The 18,473-nt window shown below is 45.5% G+C and overlaps 1 protein-coding gene across 2 annotated transcripts; it reads right to left on the reverse strand.

The window, feature by feature from the left end:
- Nucleotides 1-4,399: 4,399 nt before the first annotated feature.
- LOC6728514 (zwei Ig domain protein zig-8) lies at nt 4,400-10,300 on the reverse strand. 2 transcript variants are annotated; one of them, XM_039295000.1, is made up of 6 exons: nt 9,836-10,300; nt 9,011-9,139; nt 6,528-6,896; nt 5,765-6,022; nt 4,828-5,080; nt 4,400-4,782 (listed from the first exon to the last, which is right to left on the reverse strand). In XM_039295000.1, exons 1-5 carry the CDS (start codon nt 9,909-9,911, stop codon nt 4,902-4,904), a joined length of 1,011 nt encoding a protein of 336 aa, XP_039150934.1. In that variant the 5' UTR covers nt 9,912-10,300; the 3' UTR covers nt 4,400-4,782; nt 4,828-4,901. The 2 variants fall into 2 exon arrangements, with proteins under 2 accessions (XP_039150934.1, XP_016035155.1); XM_016175147.2 differs by having other exon boundaries at nt 4,400-4,765; nt 9,836-10,299.
- Nucleotides 10,301-18,473: the final 8,173 nt, after the last annotated feature.

Raw genomic sequence — 18,473 nt, forward strand, 5'->3', positions numbered from 1 at the left:
CTGCTATAAAATCTCAGCGGGTGTCCATATTTCAGGGCGGTAATTTCACATTGTTCGGCTTGCCAGCCGCACGGAGCAGGAGCTGCAACTGGAGGCAACTGGAGGCCTGCCAAGCAGGTGGGCCCGCACAAAATTCGCCTTTTTGTACCCAGTATGCGTAAATCTTGAGGGTAGACTCGCTATCGTAAATAAGATTACTAATGGTCGGGTTAAAAGGCCCTTTCATGTCGAGAGTTTCACGCCTAAAAGGTCTGTGACTAGAAAATTCCTCACTGCGTTGGATCTATATCTTAAGATGCATAAATAATCAGAAAATAGAGCTAGCAAAGTTCAAGTATGTAAAACATATTTACTTTTAATTTAATTAATTCTAAAATAAGCTTTGAATATAATTATAACATAATTAATACTATTCCTACTAGATTTAAAATATAATATTTATATTTATGTTCTTGCAGTTTCTGTTCTGGTTCATGCATCTAATTTTGAATGTGCTCCGAAAAAAGGGGAAATGGGAAAATCCTCAGAAGTTAATTACCGGGTATCTGATGGTCTGTTTGCCCGTCTCGCATAGAATCGCTTCCTAACTGGTTTTTAGTCCGGTTTCGGGATTGGGTTTGTGTTAATGTGAGAGTTTACTTAGCCGGCGCTATTCCTATTCCCGCTTTAAGGCCATTGAGCTGGGGCGCTTCCTGGGGGAAATTAACCTCTTGCCGGGGGGCAATTTTGTGGAGCGAGTTCTCCGTGCAGTTGCTTTTTGGCCCCGCTTTGTCAGTTACACCACGTTTCCACCTCATCTGACCCATCTGGGCCCCCCGCGCAAACTGCTCCATCCGCTTTGATGATATGGATCAAACGATTTTGTTTGCAGATTAAGCAACATGGTCCGACACCAGCTAGTCCGAAACCAACTCCCGTGAACCAGAAAAGCAGTTAGCGGGAACAATCGCGTGTCGCATGCAAGGAATGACAGCCCTAGGCCCTGTGATTCGATGCCATTCTATGGTAATTGCCGCAAAATGCCTGGCACTTTGCACTTTGCACTTTTGTGCACTGCCACAGCACAGAACTTAAATTGAGCCGAAAACAAACATTTGGGTCTGGCTAAATCAAATAGAGCCGGGCCAGTGGAACTAGAACTCGACCAAGACCAAGACCAAGACCAAGAGAGACCAGGAGGACTGCAAGAACCAGCCGGGCCATTCATTATCCGCACTTTGATTTTAAAGCTAGTCAGCAAATCACTTAAATCTCTCTTGTGCAAAAGTCGTGGCCAACTTAAATCGCATGATAAATGTTATCTTAGGCCCCATTGCACACCCTCGACTTGCTGCACAAAAGGGGTATATCGATTGGGTGGGCAGCTGGTTACCGGCGAGGCTGCTGGGTATTTGATAATTCAATTACTTGGCTGGCTTTGGTCTAGTTTCTTCTAGCCTCTTCTTCTCCTGCTGTCTGTGTGGCTCCAGCCATCGGTTGAATATTTAATAGAATCTTTTGCATTTCTTATGTGTTTCCAAGTGTCAACGGGCTTCTAATTTGATTTATGACCGACAGAGTTATGCCCCAATAATAATATCGAATGATAAACTTTATCCCCTTGTTCCTTGTTCCTTGTTTATTCCGGGAAGATGCCAAGTCCGGACTAACGATGACTAAGGCCTTTTAAATGCTGTCGAAAGATGTCATTGTTTTGGACAAACTTCGCAGTGTGTGCTCTCCTCTCGGTCCTAAGTTCTCGGTCATAAGTTATGCATGCCAGCTGGAAGGGGATACTTTGGGCCAAGAACAATGTGGCTTGTCAGGTCCTAATACCTGATAATCAATTGCTAAATGCTGGCTAAATAAATGATTGTCGCTTCTCTTCCCCGTCCAATCAATCAAATTCGGGGCTCTGCTGTTATTTAGCTAATTAGCAAATTAAAAATCCCTAGTTCCGCGCCACTTTTTGCCACGTTTTTAAAGAGTTTTCCTCGGCGAGCTTCTGCATGGAAAACTCATTAGTAATTAAATGTTTTCCGGCGCGTCTACGCCCCGTAGTTTCTCAGCACTCTGTCCTTGTCGCTCTCTGCAGCAGCTCTCTCGCTCCCTCCTGCGCCCTGTGAGCCTGTCCCTGTTGTCGTTGTAGTCGTCGTGTTCGCACAGCCAGCACTTCCGCACTTCCGCCCGCTGACGATTCTGGTTCCGAATCTGCTCCTGCTGTTGATTCTAGGCTCCAGCCTGCCCCTCAGTCTTCCTCTCCCGCACTGCTCCTCACTGCTGATGACGCATTCACACACAGAAACACACACACACACGCACGAAGGAATACCAACACCATGGCAGACAAGGCGAACACAGGGCGTATACGCACTTTTTACTACCTGCTACCTCGCCACATAAGGCGGCTTACTGCTTTCCGCCTTTCGAGGGAAATATATTATTTACTGCCTCGGAAACGGAAATTAATCATGATTGATCAATTGATTTTCTTTATTACACTTTTCAAGATAACTCTAAAAATACTTTTAACCTAATTAGATCCACGCTACTAAGGTCATAGTTTCCAACTTCCAAGAACATCTGAAACCATACATTCTGGCCTAATTGGATTCGGAAAATAATGGAAGGCAGTAGACTGCAAGGCAGCAATGAATAAAAGGAATTTATCACGTGACAACTATGTGTGTTGTGTCTTTAGTATGACAAGCTGATGACAAGGTCCTGGTTTTGATTGATTCAGTACTGTCGAGGTACATATTTCTATATGCCTTCACAGTGATTGATTCAGTAGTAAAGAGGCAATTTAATTCAACTCATAACTTACCAATCCGAAATGTTGTTTTTTATAGGCCAAAAGTATATGTGCTATTTGTTTAAGATATTCTGTATGCTTACCTTGTACGTGTCATTTTTAACTTAAAGATTTTCATCTGAAAAATAAGCTCATTCTGTAGGCCATCGCCTTGCCAACTCAACCAGAGTCTGTGCCACGGAAAAAGCCCAGGAGGTGGGTATCCGGTAGTCGGAATACTATCCTGCGGCTATCCTCTCGCCCGGCATTGCTGTTGTTGCCCAACGCAGCGTATTAAGCCCGTAAACAAGTCTACAAGCAATGACTCCGGTTAAGGCAGCGCCAAGGGCTACGGATATGGCTCCGAAACCAGCGACTACGGGCATGCCAGAGGCTGTGGCTCCTACTGGGCTGCAGCCCTGAGCATGATTTGTTACTGACAGCGTCTCAGGCAGCAGGAGCAGCAGAGGCAGCAGCATCGCCCGGAGTCCGAGGCTGGGTTTGATTTATTTCCCGTTGTACAATTTATGAGTGAAGGTGAAGCGGCAGCAACAACAGCACCACAACAACCGGCCCAAGGATCCCGATCCCTCCTTTGGCCGGACTCTCGGCCGGGCTCAGCTCTTGCAATTCATTGGGCTCAACCCGAGTAGCGTCCTTCCAAAGGGGTCATGTTCCGGACTGGAATCCGATGGAGGGAATGGGCTGAGCACGGGGACTGTGACTGTCAGGCAGCGCGTGTTTTAGATGCGTAAGATTCCCCAAAGATTTGCGAAATGCCAAGGGGGAAAAGAAAAGCGAGCACCACGACATGCTTACGCCCATGTACCCAGCTACTCCGCTCTTCTGTTGCCCCCGTTTTTAAACCCTCTCCTTTTCGCCGGATTGTGATGGATGCTCGCCTACTTTGGGGGCTCCAGGCTGTGCGGTTGCGAAGATGTTCCATCTTCGCGCCGGAGCTGCCAGCAGTCCTTGCGTGCAGGCCCATTAGCGGCTGGGAACGTCTTTTATTTCAATTACCACCACCTTATGCAAAATTCAGCGAACACTTGGCATTAAGGAGATGCGTTATGCGGCGTGTTCCATACTTGCGAGTCCTTCTCCTTACCCAGCCATTACTCATTGTGTTGCCGGCATTGGTGCTGGCGGCGCCTTTGAATTGTCACTGGAGTACCTGCATTCAGGTACTTATTGCCAAGATATCCCATTGTGGCCACAAACTTTGTCCGAGAACTTCAGCTGTAATTGCCGGCGTGGAGTGTGAATTATGCACGCCTCAAATGTTTCAATTATCCTGCTCCAGGCACACCTGTCGTCGCACTTCCCTCCACAATTTCCTTCGCCTCCCAAAAAAGTGAAAGTGTTCCGTCTTTGATGTCGTTGCCGGTGGAAAGGGGCGGAAGAGGGGTAGCACAGAGTATGTACTGATGACCCGACCTGACCTTATCGTATTTCAATTACCGCTGGAACCCTCAACGCACCGCCCCGGCAATTAAGCGGCATAATCCGGGTCGCAGGATGTCAGAGGCGGAATTGAATTCGTCCACATTCATATCGCCATCAATCATTGGTGGGGAAAATTAAATTGCGACCGATTTATCATAATTAATCTAGATCTCGTCTATCTATTATTAAGATTAAACATTTATTTACATTCGTTACGGATTCGATTCGATTCGGATTCGATTGCTCGTTTTTAGTATCTCTAGGTATGCGCGATCGTGTGTGAGCAAAATGTATCTGTCTTATTTGCCACATAGCCAAGATTGACTATATTTAGCCTAGCCAGCACATATGCTCTCTCGACCTATTTACTTAATTACGTATAAAAATACTTAGAGACTGAGCCACAAAACACAAACACAAACGTAAACAAAAACTCAATTTACATATTTACAAGACAACGCGACATCGACGTCGTTAACCTCCGCATCCAGCAATTTCCACCGGGCTCCTCCAATGTGGGCGGTTACTGGGACGTGGGGGCGTGGCCTGTAACGAGATGATGACTACGACTCCTGAGCTGATGGCGGCATTAAAAATCACCGACTTACCCGGCTACCAGGACTAACAGGGCTCCCATGGCTCCAGACATCGAACATAAGTTGCCGCTCGTCTTTGGCTCGGCTTAGCGGGTTGAGAGCGGGGTGCGTGGCTGGAGGCTGGAGGTGGGGCCCAGCAGGACGACCAGCAGGACCGCCAGGAGCAGCAGGGGCAGTGGGGGCAGGACCAGCCTCGAGCCCAGCTCGTGCTGCATGGCCGCGTGCTGCTCACTCTTAATGATATGCACAAAGACGCTGTCAGAATCTGTTGGGAAAAGGTGGCAAAAGGGTGGGTTAGAAAATTGTAAAATAAATATTTTAAGTCGTTACTTATTAAAGGGATGAATTTAAATATTAAAGCTGGCTTACCCTGCACGAAAAGCAGTGAAAACAATTATTTGAATGCATAATGGAAGCTGAGTATTACTAGCTATTGTAATAATATTAGTTATTTTTTCAAAATTATATCTCATTGAATAAATAACAATAACAAATGTACACTCCTATATTTGAATAAAATTCCATAATTGAGTTTATATATTGAATGTGTATGCAATAAACCACCATTAACTTAATGCCTTGTAGCTATGGATAAAGTGAAATCTGTATATTTTACATTGCAACTGATCACAATGTATACTACACACATAAATAAGTAAGCAATTGAATTAATTTGATTTTCAATATTTGATGGTTAATTTACGATGTTTATATGTGCAACTACTTTTCGATAGTCATGTGCATGCGTAAATATTTAATACGAGTCAGTTGGTGGCATGTTTCAAATGTAATTAAGTATTTAATGAAATCGAACTTGCGCTGTAAAACTGACAGTTCCATCTTGGACTAATTGGATTTAAATTAAATTTCCGACACACACTTTAATCGCATATCTATTCACCTGGTGTCCTTAATCTAACAGGGCATGCACTTCTTCTAAAGGACTCACTCGAGTTGTCCGCGGAGCAGGTGTAGTTGCCCGAGTCCGTGTGCTGGACACGCGATATCACCAGGTTGCTGGTCTTCATCTGCTGCTCGGACTCCACGCGGATGCCCCCCCGCGCCGAGTCGCTCACCAGCTCCGTGTCCTTGTGCCACAGCATGTGCGTGTAGGGTCCTGGTGCCTGGGGTGCGATGCACGTCAGATTGATGTCGCTGCCACTCTGGATGAACAGCTCGCGGTTGGCCAGGATCTGCGCCTTGGAGGCTGTCAAAGAGCGGCGTCGATTTCGATTAATGGGTATGTCAACAAGTTGCCTATTGGGTGGATCCATGCCCCTCAACCCCTCAATCGCTATTCCCATGCCCCATCCTAGTTTGTCGTGTGATGTACTGGGGTGTTTGATAAACTAATTTGTCAAAGTAATCCCAGCTCTTCGCGCCCTTGGGCTGCTGTCTAAACGGAGATGTAAGCAATGTCTTACAAGACCGCCAATCGATTGAGATTCAATGGGAGTAATAAAACTGGCACTCGAGGCTGAATTTCGATTGAATAATTATGATGGGTCATGAAAGGGTTCGGAACAAACTTAAGCGGATTCGAATGGATTTGGAATGTTAAGCGGTATGTTCACACGAACAGAGAATTATTTTAAGCCTTTCGAACCTAAGGATATTATCAGTAAATACAGTTTTGGATATATTCATTTGCGCCATTTTAAGCCAAGTGCCGATTGTCTAGTTTATATCTCTGCTTAGTGAAAGATACTTACTCACGACGACCAGCTTGTAGGCCAGACTGATCTTGGGCTCCGTGGACACCTGGCACTCATAGACGCCTGCATCCCTCTGCTGCACCGAAACTATCTTGAGCACCCACTCGTCGGAGTTGTCGATGTGCCGCGCCAGAAAGCGCTGATCGTTCGTGTAGGTCATGATGCCGATGGTCAGGATGTGGAGATCCCTTTGCCGTATCCAGGACACCGCCCGGTCGCCCAGGTGGCGCACACGGCAGTGGAGACGGGCGGTGGTGCCCAAAGCGGCAATAATCTCACGATTTGTGGAGTTGTCAAACACCGGATCGATGGCATCGTAATTATCTGGTATCAAGTTGGACAATTCCTCGGCGGCGGCCAGGTGGCCTGTGGAACAGTAAACAGATTATAATTATTTAAAAGGGTTACATGATTACATAAATAGTGTTGAATAAGCTTTAAGAACCCAAAGGTATGAATAACCCACTAAACGTCAAATTTATCCCAGCGGAAACTGAATCTATGCATACATATATCTTGTTAGTACATAAAAGGGCCTAGATATTCAAGCCGCCCATTAAATATTCCCTGGGTAGTTTATTCCACCAGTTGTATCTGAACGTCAATCTAAACGTATTCAAGTGCATTCCAGGCCCTGAGCCCAGGAGGCAGACAGACAGATGGATAGACAGTCAGACTGGCAGATAGATAGATGAATAGATAGATATGCAGACGGACAAACGGACAGATGGATGGTCGATTGGGTGGCTCAATCAGCTGGCGGGGATGCCTCAGCTGGCAATCAGCATTCATTTGATTAACGAGTATTTGTGCTTAATTTATGCCGGAGTTTAAGCCTGTGCACCCCTTCGGAGCCATTCCCACGTTTATGATCCATCGCTGGGCGGCCAAGTGATTTATGTGGGTGGTGTGGCTATTGGCGCTATTGGTGCTGCAGCTCCACCGCCCAAATGGCGATGTATTAGCCAACTAATGCGCTAATAATCCATGAGTGCCTAAACAAATACAAACACAAATACAGCTGTGCGTGTGCTGTGAAGGGACTGGTACTGCTCGATTGGTTATGTGGATATGTGGATGTGGAGTGGATAAACACATATTGATTTATAGGCCAGGATCCATATTGTGTGCGAGTGTGGTTGGGCAAATTTAGCTATCAAATATCAGGCAATAAAATGACGTTAAACACTTAATTGAAACTGTTGATCCGCAGCCACGGGCGATGAATATGACGATGCTTTTGCTTTTGCTGTTGGCCAGGCCAAGGCATTTGAACTGAAATTGCTTTTTATGCTGGCCACAAAATAAAAAACTCCCTCGCACACACAGGCGCACACCCACACTCACACATAACGACAGGAAATATGTAACAACATAAAAATTTTTAATAAAAGTTGCGTATTTACATACAAAGTGCGGGGTGGTAAGTTGGAAAATTGCCGGGTCGAACCGCAACCGCAGCTTCAGTGGCCATGGCTAACGCCTCTGCAGGACCTCAACCTCCACATCCTCAACCTCCTCCACCATCTCCATATCGCCATCATCCCTAGCTGCAGTTCCCCAAGCGGGCCCTAAACTGAGTTCAGGTGCCATAAATTACAAATGAGCAATTGCAGCTGCTCCTGGGTCCCGCATCAAATTCACTCGCAGTAGAGGGATGCGAAATAGATGGGATCATAAACAATTCCTGACAGCTGCGAGTGCAGATTACCAAATTCGGATCCCCTTTTGCAGATCAGTTATCCATTAGGCACCTTGCTCCCTTCCGTTGCAAAAGCGAAGCGGAATTTAACTTTTTGTTGAACCACATTAAAAGTTTGCAGTGTTTAATTGAATAAACCATGTACCCAACTTTTTATCAAAAAAAAAAAAACATCTGTGTGAAAAAATAACTAACCCGAAAAGTTACTTTCCATAAGTGTAATTTAATAGGCAAATATGTGTTGAGGGATTTGAGAAATATGAAAAAATGGAAGTACAAATTCACGTACTAATTGTATGAAAATGAAAAAAAAACATGTTTTTTACTTTTAAGCTTATTTTCCAGTTAAAATTATAAATCAAATAAAAATCAAAGACGGCGAAAAAAGAAAGAGCTAATTTCTTTTTTTCAAGTCATAATCTTTGTGCTCTTTTAACTCCTGTAATCCTCTATCTGAAAGTAATTGTAATTTAGGTATTAGCAATTTAATTTTTTTATTTTCATTAATAGCTATAAATAAAGCCCCGCTTAAGAGGTGAAATACTTAAAGGCCGTCCTCTGCCCCAACTGGAGATCAGTGGTCCTTTGTAATCCTTGCCATATCCCTCAATCTAATTGTAATTGCCTCGCGCTTCCCAATTCCCCACTTCCGTTTCCGATTCCCAATACCATCCGCTCTGCGATTCTCATTTATTATGCCATTTCTGATGCGAGTGCCCAGTCCCCGATTGGCTTAACCCTTTGAGTGTTGTCTGATTAGATTTAAATCCGTACTCACCGAAGTATTGGCTGCTGCGCCGGCTCTGCTTGTCGAGTGGAGCGGTTAATCCCATGATCACGAGCAGCGCCATAAAGTATTCCACCAACATTTCATGCGCAATTTGTGGGGCTCTCGAATTACTTATAACTGCAGCCAGGACGAAGGACCACAAGCGAGGAGCAGGAGCAAAATGGGGAGGGCGACAACAGAAAAGTAATTAAAATAAATGATGGCAATCGCGGAACTCGACTCGACTCGACTCAATTCAACTCGAACCGAACCGAAGCGACTCAACTCGACTCGAAAGGCAACACACAAAAGATGAAGCTGAAGATGAAGGATACTCGCCACCAGCCCCGCCCACTTTTTAGCCCACAATTGTGCAGAAACAATAACTGAAAGGGATTAGGCTCTGGGCTTCGTCTTATCGGTGCTCCGGAAACCGCAGCACATTCATTTAAACTGATGACAAGACCGCAGTGCGGTCGAGTTTTCAATCACCATGACGCCCACAGGATAAAAACGAGATGAAGATGTCCTTGCGAGTGTTTGGCAGGGGAGAGGGGGGGTTATGGTTTCTGTTGGGTCGTTAGAAGATTCCTGGAAGTGGTTTGGGGTCTGGTGGTTGGATTCGAGCTTTTGGTAATTTCTTCATTACACACTAAGCTGTCCATTCAATTGCTTCTGGCCAACGGATGAGGAAAAGCAGAAGCATTTGCCTCGCCCGCAGGCAGCAATTTCGCTCTGGTCACGTTCCGATAATACACTTAATTATATTCGACAGGGACGTGGAGCTAAAAGGGAGGAGGAGGAACTGGGGGACTGGCGCAAATGAGGAACTACCTTTTCCTATGAGCGGACTAGATTCGATGGCCGTGGTCGAAGTAAATGTAGCGCGAACTGCGTGCCGCCATCTCATGCGCAACGTAACGCATTCGAGCGCGTTGCGTTTGTGTCCTTTTCCGCGGGGCGAGCAGGTCCTTGGCTTACGTAACAGCCCTTACGCTACGTAAGGAGCACTCATCCCCACACTTCGACACTCCAGCACAAGCAACTCGCAAAATCAGTCACTCCAATGACGCGATTCCAATTCCAATTCCGATTCCGATTGAGACGCCAGATACGAGATACGAAAGACAGCCGAGCGGGCCGAACACGAGTCACGGCTAGCGATTTCCCAGAGTCACGGGTAGCAGTTCACGGGTCACGGGACACAGTTCACGGGTTCCCCGAGTTTCCGGTTTGTCAGCGCTCGTTGCGTGTGTGTGGCTTGAGGCGCGGTAAACAACTGAACGGAGCTGCTCCAGCGAATCCTCCAACAATATGCAAATCTCCAGGAGCAGCGGGAGCAACAGTGTCCTTGCGCCGGCGCAGCAGCAACATGTTGCGGCAACATTTATTGGAGCCAAATTGAATGGTAAGCCATCGTATCGTATTAGGGGGCGTGGGTGGGTTGTCGTAGGGTTAGGGCCTGCTCCTGCATGTCCTTAAAGTTCATTGGAGGTGCGTGGCTGAATGTGCTTATGAAATATTTAGTAGGGTGCGTTTGATTTGTGTCACGCAAACGGCAGACAGCAGCAGATCGGCCGGCGACAAGAAAGGAGCAACAATGGAGCAACCAGCACCAGCACCAGCAATAATGATACAAAACACAAAACAACATCAATAATAGAAGGCGGAAAACTCATGCATGACAAGGCGCCTTTTTAAGCCAGCTTTTTGCAATTGAAAGTGGCAGTGGCAGCAACAGACAACCACACACACACTCGCTCAGCACTCGAGTGCCACGCATTGTGCGCCCATTGTGTCAAAGCGGAAACGGATATGAAGCGGCCATGGTGCTGTTGCTGCTGCTACTGCTGCTCCCTACTCCTGCCTTGCCCCATGTTGCTCATGTTGCTGTGCTGCCGTTGGGCGACTTATCAAAATCGATGAGGCAACATATGGTCAATTTTAATTTTCTAACATATCTCTCTGCACACGCACACAGACAGGCGACACACACGAGCCATTGACACGAGACAAGCCACTGGAATACACACACACATTCACACATGCAGACTGGCATCCTCACCTCGGAAAGTCCTTCTGCCTTTTCCACACCCTCCGTTGACTGCAGTACACCCCTGAAATCCGTTTAGCATATTTTCTTTGGAAATTGAATTTCCAAGTTATTATAAATATTTCTCCAATAAATGCAATTTGAGTGGAATTCTTTCTTCGTCGCGTCGTGTGCTTCGACTTCCTCACCTACTCCTGTTTTAGCATGTCCTGGCGAATCAAATAGACAACAGGACGAGCGGGCGCCTGAGTTGGGATAGACCACCCACGTCGCTCATATTATTTTACACTAACAAGCCAAACATTCCTTAAATTTAACAAGCGGCGACATTTTGCCAGCCCCTCATCCATCTCTCTTAGCCCTAAGTGAATTCTGTTTTCTGTTTTCATCGCTGGCTGTCGGTGAATAGGGGTGCAGAATTATGAAAAATGTTTACTATATATAGGGGGTAAAGTCGCCAGAAATTGTTGCAAGAATGTAAGGCGCTTAAAGTGCGGTTGTGGGCCACGATAACTTTTGATCCGCTGCCGGTTTCCCCGAAAAGTAAGCTTTAATATGTTAAATTCAATATTTCAAAGCAGTCCGCTGAAAGGATCACTTTCGCTGAAACTTCTCGAGTGGAACGACAAGTGCCATTCCGTGTAGTCTTCTTTTGATAAACAGTGATAACTCAACAAATTTAACATTCTGCCAGTTTTGGAGACTATAAAGTTTGGAATGGGTTTTTAAACATTGCTCAAAGAAGTTGGTGTTGAACTAACTTTAGAGCCATTCCTAATCTAAGAGGACAGGAACTTTTAATGAAATGCAACAGAACGCTACTTTCGTGCTTGAATCGAGCTCCAGGGGCGTGCGCTATAGGGAATCCCTACTGTATTTGTTATGACTGTGGGGTTTCGCCGCTTTGCGTCTTCGATTTGGACATTGATTGCATACAGAATTGATGGAAACGCTACCATTCGCTGCTCCTCTACCTTGCGGCTCCTCTTGCTCCCCCAGCCTTATCCCTGCCACTTTGGGAAGCCCTTCCGCTGGGAAGTGCTGTGCTGGGGAAACGGTGATGGGGATGTCGGATGCGGGATGGTGAATGGGGGGCGACTGTCGTGTGTAAAATTGATAACTTTGTTTGTGTAAACAGCGACGCGACATATCGCCCTCCATGGGAGTTTCCTCTCCATTCCACATCCTGTGCCCCTCCACCTTTACCATTCCCACTCCCACCCCTCCTCCACCATGCCAGACCGACAAATTTTCCAACATGATGTATGTTTTCGGGGCGTGTGCGTGTTTATATCGCGTATACGTACCGCTGACTACACACGCTGGCACTGCGACTCGAATTATCGGTGTCAATTTTTATGCTGCTACGTGTGCGAAATTTAACAGAGCGCCAACTGATGAGTGAACCTGTAGACACATCGCATCCCCTGGTCCACGTTGCCGAAAGCAAAAACAAAGCATAAAACGATGTCGCCCAATTTGGCATTACATGGCGATTGCCAAGGACTCGATAACGAAATGGAAGCCAAACCAAACGGAGAGCTACAGATACAAATTCAGCTTCGGAGCTAAGGAGTAGCAAGAGGATAAAGAATGTCGGGGCGAAAGCAAGGTGAAAGCCGGCTAAATATGCCAAAAGTAGTTGCAGGAAAGAGGAAAGCCAGGACAATAAGAATCGGAATCACCAGTAGAATCAACAATGGCCATGGTCATACTCATCGGAGGAGTAACAAGCGTTACGGGAGTAACAATACAAAGGCAACAGCAACATAACAGCAGGCGGGACAGACGATGCTTAAGTTTTGCTCAACTGTTCATCAGAATTACAAATTGTATTCGATTTCCGGCATTTGTGACGCTTGAGTTAACAGGCGAAGTAAGCAGCCAAATGGGATGGGATATGATGGGATGCGGATGGGGCTGGAGCTAGAGATGGAGATGAGGAGCAGATGCTATGGGGAAAAAAAGGGGTGGCGAATGTGCGGTGATAACCCAGCAGAGGAGCGATTTAAATGCCATATAAAGTTTTATGCATATTGCGTACTTGTTGTTGCTGTGGCCCAGATAGTTTATTCGTCGGGACAGAAGACAAAAGACTAAACCTAGGACAAGCCCCAAAACGCTCCATTTGAGGCCGTTGGGTTGTCAAAACGTTTGATTCGATTAGACCGATTGATTGTATTAGCATAAAAATCGCATTGATTCGGCTTAGCCAAGCACTCAACGCATCGCAGGGATTCTGCCAGTTTGGCGAAGGACATTACGAGGTGACTTTACCCATAGCCAGGTTCTCATTTTCAATTTTCAATTTTCCATTTAGCATTTGCCCATTTCCATGGAAAACAAATCGCAATCCTCTAAAGTTTGCTCAATTCTTGCGAATTTATTTGAGGCGTCTCTCTTGTTGTTCTTCGCTCGAAAGTTGCGCTTCGAAACTTTTCTATCTAGATCTCTTTCAGTCGGTGACTTTCGTTTGATTTATAGGATTTGGCGCGCTTTGGTGAAAAGTAATATTTAAATATTATTTGGCGCGTTGGGGAGCGATGCTTGCATAACTTATGATAGCAGCTCCCAACTCTTCGATGGCTAGGCCATATATAAAAATGGCTGTTTTAACCATATCCGTATCGTCTCTTTTCTGAAACTGAGGTCATCCAGCCAGGCGCCGGAACGGAACTCATTTCCCCGGCAAGATCCGATGCCAATTTCAATTCCGATTCAGTGCAGAAAGTTTAAGCCATCACATAAACCCATGATTGACCAGCCATCGTGTGGCGATTTGCCTTCAGCCATCGGGGGTTTAATTATAGCCACCATAATGCGCACAAATAGCAGGTTACATTCAATTTGACATGTAATTTTATCGCCTGAAAGAAAACTTTGCGAGTGTGTGTGAGTGAGTGAGGGTGGGTGTGTGAGTGTGTGTGTGCGGACGCGTCGGTTACAATTCAAATACATATATTTTATTATTTTATTATCTACTGTTTTATAACTTTTTGCCAGCAGCTCCTAAGCTGGCACTCAAACTTTCTGCACGTTTTCCGTATAAAAAGCACTGTGGGCCAACCGGAGCTTCCGTCAGCAGATTTGTGTCGACTGTTCCGCACCCGCCCCTTTGATACCATTCCATACCATTCTTACTACACAGCCCCAGCATTGGGTAAATCTATAGATACTTCCCTTCCCCCACCCCGCGAAGACGCGGCACAAATGGCGCAATTGTGTGAAAGTTGAAAAACGTTTTTTGGCGAAATGTGCGGCACTAAACAATGCCATAAAGCGTCAAACTTGTCGATACTTTTTCGTTCTGGCTGCCATCATCCAATCTCATCGTACAAGCACATTGCTCTTGCTCTTTCGTATCTCGGGCGAACGTATCTCTTTCATTCGGTGGCTGTCAGCCCCAGTTGCTGTTTTTCTTGTTATTCAGCTACTACTTTGATTATAACAATGGCAACTCGAAGAACTGGGGAGCTGGCGACACCAGCGGGGGGATGTGGGAAGCTAGACAATCGCTTACAATCTTGGCAGACAAAAGTTTTCAATTTGTAACTATTTGTTGTTCTGGGTTATGTAAATTGGCTCATGTCGCTCCTGGTTGGCAACTTGAGGAGCAGCAGCAGCAGCAGCAGCATTGCATTCATACCGATTCTAATTTGGTGTCCAGAAAAGCAGGATTCGAATCGTCTAACCCCTTCTTTCCGGCAACTATCTCCTTTACACTTCATTTGCAATGGCAGTTGGTTGGAATGTTTGGAGAGCTAGATGGCAGCCAAAAATTGTTATAAATGGCCATTAATGTGCATTTGAAATGCGGACGCGGGTGCGGATGCGGATGCATCTCGAACGAAAAGAGCTGACTAATTTCGAACGCTTGAAATTATGAAAAGTGTTTGGGCCATCAAAATGCGAATGCAACTTTGGCCATTAATCATTTATGGCCTTTCGTTTTTCAGCCTTCGGCAACTTTGCAACTTTCTGCCATCAGTTCGACCCCCTCCCCTTCCCCCTTTCCACAGAGCCACTGGATAATAGCAGCACTGGCTAACGGGCAAATCCTTTTTTGCGACTCATCATATTTGTATATTATTCATATTTCATATACGTATCTACAACCATTTATGTGCATTCCAATTGCGTGACAAATGAAAGAAGAAAAAAAACTGAGGCATGTCACAATCAAAAAGAAAATGTTTTCAAGAACTTTTTATACCAGAAATCATTGCTCTAGTGTGTGTTGATATGTGGAAAACTATAAAATCTGTTGCATTTAAAGGTTATTTTGTGGGGTGCAAATGCAATTTGTATCCTGACTCGTTTATAAACATTTTCTATTCTATGAATAAATGAATTTTCATGCGTATTGTGTGTTTCATAAACTGAATAATTGAATGAATTTTTAAAACAATATTTTTATTATTTTATAATTAATATTTAGCTCTTAAGACCATACATTTTGGATATTAGCACACACTTTTCCTTTGTTGGCTAGTGTAAGCGGTGAGCTGACACTGCAGCACTCGATGGCCTTGGTAGTTGCAACTGCAACTACGGCAAATGCATCTACGATTGTTTGCCCTCGGCGGCCTTTCAATAGGCAATTTAACCCAGTGCCGACAAACAGAGATATCCAATTGTTGATACTAACCTCCGCAAGCCCCTATGACTTTTCCCACTCCCATTTTCCGCCGTTGCGGAGCAACTATCCTGATGGGCTTCTCTCAATACTTTTCTGCTTAATAAATATGCTCAGGCGATAGCAGTGAAAGGGAATGGCTGCACAAAAGCAGCGGGAAATGGCAAAAGGGCGGAGAAATGCGGCAGAAGAAAGCACAAACATGTAATAAAATGCCTCAATAATTTAATTTAATTCTTTATAGCCGCTCAGACTGCGAGACAGCAGTGCTGAGGCTGCGGATCCACTTGCGGATGCAGATGCGGATGCGGATGAAGACGTCGTTGAGCACGCATTGAAAGGGAATGCAGAATGCGCCGTAATCCGGCCGGAGAGGGATTAACATTAACCCTGACCCCGGAGCTGCAGCTGCAGCAGATGGAGTGGAGCCTGAGTTGGATGTGGAGTTGAGACTGCGGATTCAATGATTCACTTTGAGCAGCTACAAAGGCTGTTGAGCACAAAGCTTATGCCAGATCTCAGAGCAACTGATATTAAATGAAAAGCTGCTTCGTATGCATAAGCTGCTGAAATTGTCCAAACAAATAGGTTTTTATTACGAAGCTCTCAAATTTAACACAATCAATCAGCGAGCATACAGGGTATTGAAACGCTGAAAAGAAGCTTGCACTTTTGCCTACTAAAAGTGGAAAACAAGGAAATGTGAACCATGTAAGTAGAAAGTAGTTCTTTTGTACATTTAAGTTAAAAACAAAGTTATAAAATGTATACAGATGTTTAAGATAATTGCCTCTTTTAGAGGCTATGTTGTGGTTCGACCATTTTAATGGCCATAATTATCACTTAAGTTTAGAGTATTCAAATGGCCATGAATCGCAGCCAGTGAGATCTGCACATTCAGTTTTAAGTACCACTCGTTGCACAGTCTCGAATGCTAACAGCGCAGCAATCTAATGACGCTCGACTTTCAGCAACTGGGCGATTGTAGGAGCGCTGGGAAACTGTGGCAGCAACAACAAGCCGGACCGGGGAAAACCAGGAGCGGCGACGGCAATAGCAACAAAGTAAACATATGTCAATTTTCCACTCGAATTGCGATGCAAAGCTGAAGTGAAAAACGTAGCTGGAAAAACTGGGCAAAAATAAAAATAGAAAGAACACACACACAAAGCGAGCGAGCAGACCGAGGAGCAGGAAACCAACCCAAGAATGTAAACGTTGACAACTTTCGCATTTCTACGTTATATAATGGCTATGGTTTAGGTATTGGTCACATCGCTCTATATAAACCAATATATAAATATATATATATATAGGGACATGTATGAATAAGCGGCAGTACTTTCATTTCGGCTGCCAACAAACAAAATAAAAAAGTCAATTTTATTGCTAGGAATTTCGGTTGATTTTGCCAGCACAAAATTTTTACTTTTCCCATCACACTTTGTCCAGTTTTTCTGCTTTATTTGTGTTTTATTCGATTTTTTCTATAATTCTGCACCGGCAATCGAAGCAACCGAGCAGCGGCAAAAAAACACTTTTAAGAAGTTTGTCCGTGAGCCGAACACGAACGTTACGTTGTTGATAAATATTGGTTGTGCCACATCCTCGATTCACCCACCCACCGCCACCCATTTCATATTTGACCTGACCCCATCCGCTGGACATCCCATCCTGAACTCAACTCGACTCGACTCAAAGGACAAACATCACAGAGGAACGATGGGTTCCTGCTGGGCTTTTGAGTTGGGGAAAATGGGGTTTTCAAGGATGGGGGGGCAGGAGGTCATATGCAGACGTCAGACGAAGGATGTCAAAATGCCAAATTGCTGGGAAACATGTAATTTTCATGGTTAGTTACATTTTTATTGTGACATTAAGTGGTCGGCATCACAGACCCCATGTTCGTGTTGTTTTCAGCCATTTTGTGGGGCCTATGAATTGATTGAAATACCATTTCAGGGACCAGATGAAAGGTCATTTGGGTAATATCTCACAGCGTTTCTGCGGAGGTCTGGAGTAGATGGCAAGCCATGAAATGGATTTCTCTGCCAGATACTCGGCGTGGAGCGCAGTAAAATGGATTGGAGTGCGGCTAGACGGGAATGGATGTGCGAATGCGTTAACAGAGCTCCGCAGATTGGCTCGCAAACTTCTACGCCTGACTGCACCACTTAACGCGCGTGTACCGCCGCGACCCCACTTTCCGGTTTTTCCTCGGTTTTCCCGGGCTTTCCACCGGCTTTTCCGACTGCAGGCAGGCGGTGCAATTCGTCAGGGCCGCAACTCAACCTCGAAATGCGGAAACGGAGCCGCAGTTCGAGTTTGTTTTGCCATTTGGCGTAGTCATGGCTCCGCCCCGACATCCGCACCCGTATCCGCATCCACATCCGCATCCGGCACGGTCACGTCATGTGTTGTTTGTCTGTCTCCGCCTTCGTCTCCGTCTCTGGATTAGATCAACATTTGCGCTAAGCCCGGCGGAGTAGCGAACGGAGCTGGAGGGGATCACCGAGTAGCAGGAGGAGGAGCAGGAGCCGAAACCGTGACCTCAAAGCGCCGGCAACACGCGGCTGCTAACGTCAAACAATAAATCGCAACTCGCTCGTGCTTGCCAGCATAATAAGTGCCTACTTTTACGTAATCCAAAATGCTTGGCTTCTACCCGCACCTCCTCAGTGGCAAAGGATGATTCAATTTCAAAGGGGGTTTTCATTGGAAAAACAAAGTAATTATTGTGATACGAATAAGGGATCTCTGCATTTTTGAGTTTATTTTGTGGC

The sequence above is a fragment of the Drosophila simulans genome, chromosome 3R (assembly GCF_016746395.2).
Source record: "Drosophila simulans strain w501 chromosome 3R, Prin_Dsim_3.1, whole genome shotgun sequence".
NCBI lineage: Eukaryota > Metazoa > Arthropoda > Insecta > Diptera > Drosophilidae > Drosophila > Drosophila simulans.

Bases quoted from the DNA above. Each gene is read 5' to 3' on its own strand.
- LOC6728514 (XM_039295000.1), bottom strand. From the start codon at position 9,911: ATGAGATGGCGGCACGCAGTTCGCGCTACATTTACTTCGACCACGGCC. The intron at 9,140-9,835 runs GTAGTTCCTCAT...TCCTGGCTGCAG, and splicing joins TAGTCCGCTCATAGGAAAAG to TTATAAGTAATTCGAGAGCC. The intron at 6,023-6,527 runs GTAAGTATCTTT...GCTCTTTGACAG, and splicing joins CTACAAGCTGGTCGTCGTGA to CCTCCAAGGCGCAGATCCTG.